Here is a 12,230-nt window from a genome sequence, read left to right on the forward strand (position 1 = left end):
ACTTATAGACATAACTCCATTATAGGTACTTATAGACATAACTCCATTATAGGTATTTATAGACATAACTCCATTATAGGTACTTATAGACACAACTCCATTATAGGTACTTATAGACATAACAAGACCACCTTTAAAAAATTGTTAACCCTCACTTGACCCAGCATTTGAAATTTGGGTAGGTATGTAGAGAAAATATTCATTTCAATCATGCTAAACTTTCAAAAAAGGATTGATAGGTAATGCAAAGCAATGTGACTGATTATATTTAAAGTTCAAGGTGTTTTGTTTTGTGTGTTTTGTTTTTGTTTTTTGCTGTTATTTTGGGGTTTTTTTGTTTTTTTTTTATTTGGGCTGGCGTTTTTTTGTTTTTTTTTTATTTGGGCTGGCGTTTTTTTGTTTGTTTTTTTATTTGGGCTGGCGATTTGGATTATCTCCTCTGTCTTGATTTTGTTTGTTTGGTTGTTTTTTTTTTTTTATTTGGGCTGGCGATTTTTTTTTTTTTTTTTATTTAGGCTGGCGATTTGGTTTTTTTTTTTATTTGGACTGGCGGTTTTTTTATTGTTTTTATTTGGGCTGGCGTTTTTTTTTTTTTTAGGTCACCTGAATTCATTCAGGTGACCTATTGCTATCTGTTTTTGTCCGTCGTCGTTCGTCGTGCGTTAACATTTGAACATTTTCAGCTTCTTCTCTGAAACCCCTGAACCAATTTCAACCAATTTTCCACCTACAGTCACCATATCAAACATATGGACTACCCATGGGATGAAGATGTTCCCTATCGATTTTGGGGTCGAAAGGTCAAAGGTCATGCGCACTGGACATCGAAGTAGCAACACTCAGAAAAGAGGTAGTTTATACCTATTACCAACACCCTTTGGGAGAGTGGGGTAAGTGGGGGGTATTCTTAGTGAGCATTGCTCACAGTACCTCTTGTTAAAAATTGTGAAATTCATGGCCCCTGGATCAGGGGTTCTGGTGTTAGGGTGGGGCTCTATAAGTCATAGTGAAAATGCATTATTTCTTTGAAAATCTTCTTCTCTGTCCTTGGGTATTAAGTAGACAAACCAATAGCATGGTTATGATGAGCAAGGATGCCTCTTTCAAAATTGTGAAATTCATGGCCCCTGGGTCAGGGGTTCTGGTATTAGGGTGGGGCCCTATTGATGATATAGTAAAAATGCATTTTATTTCTTTGAAAATCTCCTCTGCTGCTGGGTATTAAGTAGACAAACTAATAGTATGATAATGATGATCAAGGATGCTTCTTTCAAAACTGAAATTTATGGCCCCTGGGTCAGGGGTTCTGGTGCAAAGGTGGGGCTGACCACATAGCTATTCAATGTTTCTTCCATCCAAAAATTCTTATATTTAAACACAAGCCTAATTCAAACATTGGAAGGTTGTTACATGATACTCAGGTGACCTATAAGGCCCCTGGGCCTCTGGTTTTATTTGGGCTGGCGTTTTGGTTTTTTTTTAATTTGGGCTGGCGATTTGTTTTTTGTTTTTATTTGGGCTGGCGTTTTTTGTTTTTTTTTAATTTGGGCTGGTGTTTTTTGTTTTTTTTTATTTGGGCTGGCGTTTTTTTTTTATTTGGGCTGGTGATTTGTTTTTTGTTTTTATTTGGGCTGGCGTTTTTTTTTTTTTTATTTGGGCTGGTGTTTTGGTTTTTTTTTATTTGGGCTGGCGTTTTGGATTATCTCCTCTGTCTAGACACAGCTCAAAATTTCTGAAAAAGAACGAATTTGCTGGCACTGCCACATGGCTTGTTGCTGAAGTCAGCCATTTTGAATTTAGTAACAATCATGAAAGTGCTTTACATGAAGTTATCTCATATTGATCTGGGAGACGTCAACCTATTTTTGGGAAATGCCATTTTGGATCAAACAGGGAAAGTTGATTAATCGATAATTTAATGAATTTTGGAAAAAAATATAAATTAAAGCATATTATTTTCAGATATATTTCATGTTAAGGCCATGGCAGTTTATAATCTAGTTCGTCAGATTCACCGCTTCTATTTGTAATAAATCCAAATTATAATATTATCAAAAAATGATATTCTCCCGCGTGTCCAAAAATATCCGCGTAAATTTTTTTCTCAACTTTTACAACACTTGATACACGTGACTGATGAATGACAGAAGTGGGGGCTCTCAAGAAAGTTCTTAACAGTGTATTTAAGTTTTTGACCATGCATATCTTTGATATGTATGATACTTCAAAACACTGGATTGGAAGTTGTTCCTTGTACTGCAATGGAACTGGAAGCCAATAAAACTTTTGAAACGCTATTCGAGCAAAATTTACAAAAGGTTTGGTGAATATTGATGGTGTGTGCTCTATCAAAATTAAGAAAATGCTAAAAGCGATACATTAGAGATTTGAAAGCGATGCAGGTCCTGTTGGCACGAGGCAGGAACTTGAGGAAAGAAATTCTTCAAAAAGACCTGATCAGTTAATGTTGCATTAGCTATGAAGAAAATAAAGTCTTTGAAACCTGAAATATTATCTATCAATTGTAAACTATACCAACAAAGTTGAAATATATTAAGTTCATGTGGTAATAAACAATGATGTCTTATGGTTATGGTTCTTTGATTTTAAGCGCTCGCTTTTTGAAATCACACTTAATTCAATGAAAAATATTTATATTTCTTGCATTTGCACACCTCATAATTTTCATCTCCAAAATGATAAATAATATTCATAGAATAATTTCGCCCTCTCACCTCACTTTTTTGTTTGAAAATCCAAAGAACTATTTTACAAATTGATGTGGCCTAAACAGCTGTAACCTGAAATCTGACTTTCACAATACAGTATTGTGTTGTATTTTATGTGATTAAACTATATAGTGTTAAGGCCAAAAATACTATGCCAGAGAAACCGTTCATCTTCAGAAATTTTGGGTTGTACTGCCTGTGTGACGTCAAAAGAAACAATTTTAAAAAATAAAATTGGGATTGGTAGATCAGAATTCTTCTGTGAAATAATCAATTGAGATCTTATTATAGAGCCTACCATATATCAGGTCATTTTGGTGTCTGGGAATATTTGGCGAATTTTTCTTTAAAAAAATATACAGTTTGAAATTTTTGCACTTCATTTTTTGCACATTTTCATTTAATAAGTGTATCATTAAAATGGATAGAAATTTGGACACTTTCATATTTGGAAAATTGTCCTCATCCACCAAAAAAGTTAACATTTCTGGCGTGCCTGAATTACCCAATATATCAGTGGCGGACCTTTTAATTCATTTAATTATTTTTAGTGGGAGAACTTACATTTTTTCCCCAAACCCTGTAAATTCCCAGAGCTTGGCCCCCACCAGGGCTTTGCCCTGGACCCCCTGCCTCATAAAGTTGAGCCCCCCCCTCCCCCCAACCAAAATTCCTTGATCAGCCCCTTTATATGGTATACCGGTATCTGCTGAACAAAGTCTCACATTGCACAAAATGTCTTTGATTTCGGTTTAAAGAGGAATAATACATCATTATGATGGCTGACTTTCTTGTTGAAACATGAATGAAAATATGAATATCAGCAATACCTTTTAAATGTAATTGCCTTGCCGCACAGCTCAGTAGGTTTACGTGTCGACTGCTGATCCGCAGTTTGTGGGTTTGAGCCTAGCAGGGTTTTAATTTTTATGCCCCCCTTTGAAAAAGAGGGGGCATATTGTTTTGCACCTGTCGGTCGGTCGGTCTGTAGACCATGTGTTGTCCGCTCAATATCTTGAGAACCATTCACTTGATGATAATGATATTTCATATGTGGGTTAGTTATGAGTAGAAGAGGATCCCTATTGTTTTTCAGGTCAAAAGGTCAAAGGTCAAGGGTCAATCTACTCTGGACATAGGAATATAATGTCCGCTCAATATCTTGAGAACCCTTTGCTTGAAAGACATCAAACTTGGCACACTGGTACATCCTAAGAAGTAGATGACCCCTATTGATTTTGAGGTCATATGGTCAAAGGTCAAGGGTCAAACTGGGCATAGGAATATACTGACCATTCAATGTCTAGAGAACCCTTTGCTTGACAGACATCAAACTTGGTACGCTAGTACATCTTCAGAAGGAGATGACCCCCATTGATTTTGAGGTCACATGGTCAAAGGTCAAGGGTCAAACTGGACATAGGAATATACCGTCCGTCAAATATCTCGAGAACCCTTTGCTTGGCAGACATCAAACTTGATACACTGGTACATCTTCAAGAGAAGATGACCCCTATTGATTTTGAGGTCACATGGTCAAAGGTCAAGGGTCAAACTTGACATGGGAATATACTGTCCGTTCAATATTTTGAGAACCCTTTGCTTGACATACATCAAACTTGGTACACTGGTACATCTTCAGGAGAAGATGACACCTATTGATTTTGAGGTTGCGTGGTCAAAGGTCAAGGGTTAAACTGTACATAGGAATATACTGTCCGTTCAATATCTTGAGAACCCTTTGCTTGACAGACATCAAACTTGGTACACTGGTACATCTTCAGGAAAAGATGACTACTAATTATTTTAAGGTCACATGGTCAAAAGTCAAGGGTCAAATTGGACATAGGAATATACTGTCCGTTCAATATCTTGAGAACCCTTTGCTTGACAGACATCAAACTTGGTACACTGGTACATCTTCAGGAGTTGATGACCCCTATTGATTTTTAGGTCACATGGTCAATCCACTCTTGACATAGGAAGATATTGTCTGCTCAATATTTTGAATTGATGATACTACTCTCAATTAAATGATGTGTGTGTGTATAATCCTTTTTAATTTTGCACCATGGGGGGCATATGTGTTTTACAAACATCTCTTGTTTCAGATTACTTCCTTCTGAAACTGCACTTTAGGTAAAATTTGAAACTTTTCAATTTGAAAATGTTATTGTACATAATTTTCACTTTTCATCAATATCAGATTTCTCTGGTGTGTTATTCCTCCTAAGTTTCCTTAACTTCTGTTTAAGTGAAACGTTAAATCATATCCAGGCTAAACAAGCCAAAACTTAATTTATGTTAAATATTGTACCAGGCAAATATAGTTTACTTATTTTATATGAAATAACAAATTGTTATAAGAGTTGAATGTGGCTTAGTGTTTAACAAACATGTTTGGAAATAATTACCCTTTTCATGTTGGAATTCGGGCTAGTGTAGGTCTTCAGTACCCCTTGCTTGTCGTAAGAGGCGACTAAATGGGGCACTCCTTCGGATGAGATTGCAAAAATCGAGATCCCGTGTCACAGTAGGTGTGGCATGATAAAGATCCCTCCCTGCTCATAGGCCGTAAGCGACGTGCAAAGTCCTAAGTTTTGCAGACCTTCACAGGCAAAGATGATGTCTCCATATGAGTGAAAATTCTTGAGTGGCACATTAAACGATTAACAACCAAGCTATACAACCCTTTTCATGTACATTATACATGTAGATCTCTAATTAGGAATTATTTTTTTTTTGAAAATCGTCTCTTATGACCTTTAAGAATCAGAGAAAAATATTATTTTACAAGTGGTGGGATTAAACTCTGTGTGGTAGATAGAATGATACAGATTGTGTTTGATGTTACAGAAAGTCTCAACAAGCTGACGGTGTCATGACCCATGTGCTGGAAGTAGTCCCATGTGATCTCAGACGGACGACAAACGGCGGTGATAAACACTGGTGTTTGTTGTTTTCTACATGTTGTTTGTATTTTTGGAAAATGATATCATCCATGTAAATTATGCCTGCTATATTGTCATGAATTTTTTTTATGAATGGTGATTTGTATTTTGGAATCATATCATTTGTACGATTGTTTTCTAATGGAATAGTGATTTGTATTTTGATTGTTTTTCATCTTTAATAATTAAATGTTTAACATGAAAGGTTATATGTCCATTTGTTACAATAAATGGGGACAAAGATTGAACAGGATTCAGCTCATTATATCCTGTCTAGGCGGTACAGAGTTTACAGTACCTGGATATAGGTCATCATGCAAGGTGAAGATAACGAACAGTGATCAATCTCATAACTCCTACAAACAATATCATATATAATCCACCTACGTGTTCTTGTTCTTCGTCTTCTTTCAACTATAGTCCAGCTGGACATGTCATTATTGGTGATGTTGATATAGTCCAGCTGGACATGTCATTACTGGAGATGTTGATATAGTCCAGCTGGACATGTCATTACTGGAGATGTTGATATAGTCCAGCTGGACATGTCATTATTGGTGATGTTGATATAGTCCAGCTGGACATGTCATTACTGGTGATGTTGATATAGTCCAGCTGGACATGTCATTACTGGAGATGTTGATATAGTCCAGCTGGACATGTCATTATTGGTGATGTTGATATAGTCCAGCTGGACATGTCATTACTGGAGATGTTGATATAGTCCAGCTGGACATGTCATTACTGGTGATGTTGATATAGTCCAGCTGGACATGTCATTACTGGAGATGTTGATATAGTCCAGCTGGACATGTCATTATTGGTGATGTTGATATAGTCCAGCTGGACATGTCATTACTGGTGATGTTGATATAGTCCAGCTGGACATGTCATTACTGGAGATGTTGATATAGTCCAGCTGGACATGTCATTACTGGAGATGTTGATATAGTCCAGCTGGACATGTCATTACTGGAGATGTTGATATAGTCCAGCTGGACATGTCATTACTGGAGATGTTGATATAGTCCAGCTGGACATGTCATTACTGGAGATGTTGATTTAGTCCAGCTGGACATGTCATTACTGGAGATGTTGATTTAGTCCAGCTGGACATGTCATTACTGGAGATGTTGATATAGTCCAGCTGGACATGTCGTTACTGGAGATGTTGATATAGTCCAGCTGGACATGTCGTTACTGGTGATGTTGATATAGTCCAGCTGGACATGTCATTACTGGAGATGTTGATATAGTCCAGCTGGACATGTCATTATTGGTGATGTTGATATAGTCCAGCTGGACATGTCATTACTGGTGATGTTGATATAGTCCAGCTGGACATGTCATTACTGGAGATGTTGATATAGTCCAGCTGGACATGTCATTACTGGTGATGTTGATATAGTCCAGCTGGACATGTCATTACTGGTGATGTTGATATAGTCCAGCTGGACATGTCATTACTGGTGATGTTGATATAGTCCAGCTGGACATGTCATTACTGGAGATGTTGATATAGTCCAGCTGGACATGTCATTACTGGAGATGTTGATATAGTCCAGCTGGACATGTCATTACTGGAGATGTTGATATAGTCCAGCTGGACATGTCATTATTGGTGATGTTGATATAGTCCAGCTGGACATGTCATTACTGGAGATGTTGATATAGTCCAGCTGGACATGTCATTACTGGAGATGTTGATATAGTCCAGCTGGACATGTCATTACTGGAGATGTTGATATAGTCCAGCTGGATATGTCATTACTGGTTTGTTGATATAGTTGAAAATGAGGACCTGAGATGGCTTATTTTGAAGGACCTGAATTTGGAGAACCTCAGTCTTTCAATTGGCAACAGAACTTCATCTCTATCATGAAATCTGTCGGAAGATTATGCCAGACGTTGGGCTTAGTATGAAAAAAAGAACTTGATACCTTGTCAGAACTCGATACCTTGTCAGAACTCGATACCTTGTCAGAATGGATGAAAGGTATAAGAGAAATATTAAACTTCCGCATTAGACACATCAAAACAAAAGTACATACCATCTATCCATCTGTGTTTAGTAAACCAGCAATGATAAAAGAAATAGATGAAAGGTGAAGATAACAAACAGTAATCAATCTCATAAATCCTATAAAGGTGAAGATAACAAACAGTGATCAATCTCATAAATCCAATAAAGGTGAAGATAACAAACAGTAATCAATCTCATAAATCCAATAAAGGTGAAGATAACGAACAGTGATCAATCTCATAATTCCTATAAAGGTGAAGATAACAAACAGTAATCAATCTCATAAATCCTATAAAGGTGAAGATAACAAACAGTGATCAATCTCATAAATCCTATAAAGGCGAAGATAACAAACTAATCAATCTCATAACTCCCATAAAGGTGAAGATAACGAACAGTAATCAATCTCATAACTCCTATAAAGGTGAAGGTAACGAACAGTGATCAATCTCATAATTCCTATAAAGGTGAAGATAACAAACAGTAATCAATCTCATAAATCCTATAAAGGTGAAGATAACAAACAGTAATCAATCTCATAAATCCTATAAAGGTGAAGATAACAAACAGTGATCAATCTCATAAATCCTATAAAGGTGAAGATAACAAACTAATCAATCTCATAACTCCCATAAAGGTGAAGATAACGAACAGTGATGAATCTCTCAACTCCTATACAGGTGAAGATAATGAACAATGATCAATCTCATAACTCCTATACAGGTGAAAATAACGAACAGTAATCAATCTCATAACTCCTATAAAGGTGAAAATAACGAACAGTAATCAATCTCATAACTCCTATAAAGGTGAAGATAACGAACAGTGATCAATCTCACAACTCCTATAAAGGTGAAGATAACGAACAGTAATCAATCTCATAATTCCTATAAGCAATACAAAATAGAGAGTGGGCAAACACGGAACCCTGGATATGCCAGAGGTGAGATCAGGTGGCTAGGAGGAGTAAGCATCCCCTGTTGACCGGTCACACCTGCCGTGAGCCCTATATCTTGATCAGTTGAATGGAGTTATCTGTAGTAAAAATCAGTGTGCCAAGAACGACCTAACAATCAATATGAAACACGTCAGACAGCGTTTGACCCAATAATAGGTTGTATTGGCAAACTAGACCCTTATAATGACCCTATAATTTGCGAAATGTTGACTTTAAACGAGACTGTTAGAACCCCTGTACCATCAACTTGTTTGTCAGTAGCCTGCCTCGATTTAAGAACTGACCATAAGCAGAACAAGCTCTTGCTTATCGAATCAGTTGAGAGATATAAACACCATATGCGGATGATAATGGAATATTGCTACATAAATATGAAGTTGACGATGGAGAAGCTGAAATCATCCCGTTTGTCATACAGTTAAGTTGTTAGTTTGCCGTTAATGTCATAAAATATCCAAGTATGAAGCATTATGTGGAGTTCACTTGGATATATCGAATTTATTAATGATTGAATATTGTTTCGTCCCTCTCGAGAATATTTCACTCGTATGGAGACGTCACCACTGCCGGTGAAGGGCTGCAAAATTTAGGCCTATGCTCGGCGCTTATGGCCATTTAGAAGGGAGGAATCTTTATCATGCCACACCTGCTGTGACACGGGACCTCGGTTTCTGCGGTCACCTCCGAAGGACCGCCTCATTTAGTCGCCTCTTACGACAAGTAAAGGGGCACTGAGGATTCTAACCCGGATCCCCATGGGATTACCTAATCGACATATGAATGAAAATTGTTATTGTTAATGGATAATACGTCGTCGAAATGTCGAAGTAAAGGCCACAGCAAGAGTTTTTTCTTCTCTGTATATTTTGGTTCCAACTGACACAGCTTGTAACAGCATTGTCGTTATTTGTAAGACTCGTTATTACAACTGTATTTAAATGAATTTGGCATTAGTTCCACAATTGGTAATCCTATTTATACCCCAACCGTCCTTTCAACGGATGAAGTTCCTCAACATCATGCTTCAATTTCAAGCACATTTAACGAATATGAGTTATTGTACCTATAATGGATTCTTAAACTTCATTAAAATCCTTACAGAGATACATTACTGGACCCAATAAATATTCGACAGTGGATGTTTACTCCTCCTGGGCACCTGATTCCACCTCTGGTTTATCCAGGTGTCTGTGTTTGTCTAACTTTCTATTTCGTATTCCTTATAGGGGTTGAGATTGATCACTTCGGTATCTTCACTTTTTCTCAAAAGCCCACATCTTCGCTCCTTACGAATACATTAACAGCTGTTAAGGAGAAACATCAAACGTATTATGCCACAACTTATGCCAAAAGTGGTGTAAATCAAACGTGGATTCTAAAAAATTCCAAAAAACTTTAAATTTTTGAAATCACAAAACATTTCTGTAAACATGAAAAGGTATGACTTTTCAACATTTTACTCGATTATTCCTCCCGATGAATTAAAGACAATTCGGAAAACAACATCAAAAGGCATGACTTTTCAACACTACACGATCATTCCTCATGATAAATTAAAGACTCGACTTTTTCACATCAGAAACAGTTCATTCTTCAGCAAAAAATGTCAAAGGAAATATTCATATCTAGTGATCAGTCATTCAAAAAATTAAGTAATTAAACCACCACTTTGACTCTACATATTTTTAACCTTTTTGCCCATCGGATGGGACATTAACGGGTGCCCTGTGTCGAGGATCATAGCCCCCTTGGCACGTAAAAGGTTGTTTCCCTGAATCTCGAAAAATTGAACGTTCACTGGCAATCTAATTAAAATCAGACTTCTTAGATTCACGCCGTATACTCTGCTATTGTACATAGCGATTGTGAGCGTATTCTAGGATCTGATTTTAATTAGATTGGTTCACTGGGGGCCTTCAAGGAAACTCCAAAACTTAATACCGAAGATATTTCAATTAATTAAGCTCTGTAAAATGGCTGGAATATTGCCAGAACCATCAACAATAAATCAACTGATTCTATACAGAAGCACTCTGACGTTGATATTGATAGTTCCTCATTGACAATATCATCGTAGTGTTTGGTGATCAGGTCTTCCAACAATGTTGGATTTCCATGGTCACGATTTGGGCTCCTTTATTACCTGACCTGTTTTAATATTAATCTTATAAAGCAAAATTTGATATTGAAAAGCTTCGACATGAGAAGAAAAAATCTCTTGCTGTGACCTTCAACTCAAGATTTAGATATATCGACGTTATATCTATTAACAATAAATGTTCTAGCTTGCAGCTCATCTATTAACAAAATATAGTCCTTTCCAAACTCTTTCAAAATTTGAATTAGTGTTCAAATGGGTAGGTTTGAGTAATGAATGTATATCATATTTAAACCAATGGAACGGGCATAGTGAACTAGTACCAACACAGTTCATCCGCACATTTGTGCCCAAAAGCTGAGGAGCAAACTCCCTAAAGTCTATTATAGCTGAAGAGCTAACTTCCTTAAGTCTATTTTAGCTGAGGAGCAAACTTCCTTAAGTCTATTCTAGCTGAGGAGCAAACTTTCTTAAGTCTGATCTAGTTGAAGAGCAGACTTCTTTAAGTCTATCCTCAGTTTATGGGAATGGAGCCTGGTCTTGGCCAAATCCGAGACTTGAGAACAAAAGTAAATGACACCCTTGACCTGTATAACGCTATAACCCATGGTAATTTTGACGTTGTGAATGAAACTGGGAGAATAAAAATGAACATTTGACCCCCCTCCTTTTCTGGACTCTTGAGTTTATCTATGAGCTTGTGTTGTGACGGGATCTTCTAAGATCATTCATCAAACGTCAAGATCGGGAATAGGAATTTTTTTTGTCACGTTTAAAAAGTAATCTATGAATCTAAAAAAACACGAATGTGTTGTTGAAATGTATTGTATTTTGAATTTGACCTAGTGTGAATGCACCCCCACACGGGAATTCGGTCCCGTCAGGAATACTTAGTGCATTATAAAATGCTAAAAATAATGCACCATCGGCTGTTGTTCCAAGTCCAGAAAACAACAATGGCCGTCACACTGGGCCTAATCAGGCAGAGACAAATAAAAGTACATGTAATCCTACCCGCTGAAAAATAGTTCCTATTACGTCCCACCGGAGTATTTTTTCACTAGTTTAAAGACGTCACCAGCTTTTAGATGACAGTAATTGATTGGGAACATTCAAATGTGTTTCGTAAATAATTCATTGCAGTTATTACATAAGAGTTGCGTTTCACTGCTTCGTTTGATCCTTTAGATTACCTTTTGGATGGTTTTCATTTTTATTAATTTTGTTTTTGGCGTGTTGTCGTCAATATCATGTCAACATCTGTGGTGTATGAACCATTTGATGCCTTGAACTCTCACGGGCGATGTAAGCCGGAATTTATTATTATATTGCCCTTCCTCGTTTGTGTGACGTGACGTCCTATTTTCAGCTTAATGTGTCTTTTTCCTATTAGCAAACCACACTTCTTAAATGTGAAGCGAAATGCAAAGACGAATCTCAATTTCAGTTTATAGCATTTCTGTATCGCTGT

General features: G+C 36.9%; 1 protein-coding gene across 1 annotated transcript in view; it reads left to right on the plus strand.

The window, feature by feature from the left end:
• Positions 1–5,928, plus strand: part of LOC125675813 (histone deacetylase 8-like) — a 30,459-nt gene extending 24,531 nt beyond the window's left edge. The window contains exon 11 of the mRNA XM_048913622.2: positions 5,586–5,928. Within this exon, the coding sequence (XP_048769579.2) occupies positions 5,586–5,614 (29 nt within the window). The 3' untranslated portion in view covers positions 5,615–5,928. The remainder of the gene's footprint in view (positions 1–5,585) is intronic.
• The last annotated feature ends 6,302 nt before the right edge of the window (positions 5,929–12,230 follow it).

This window comes from Ostrea edulis, chromosome 3, assembly GCF_947568905.1.
Source record: "Ostrea edulis chromosome 3, xbOstEdul1.1, whole genome shotgun sequence".
In the NCBI taxonomy this organism is placed as follows: Eukaryota; Metazoa; Mollusca; class Bivalvia; order Ostreida; family Ostreidae; genus Ostrea; species Ostrea edulis.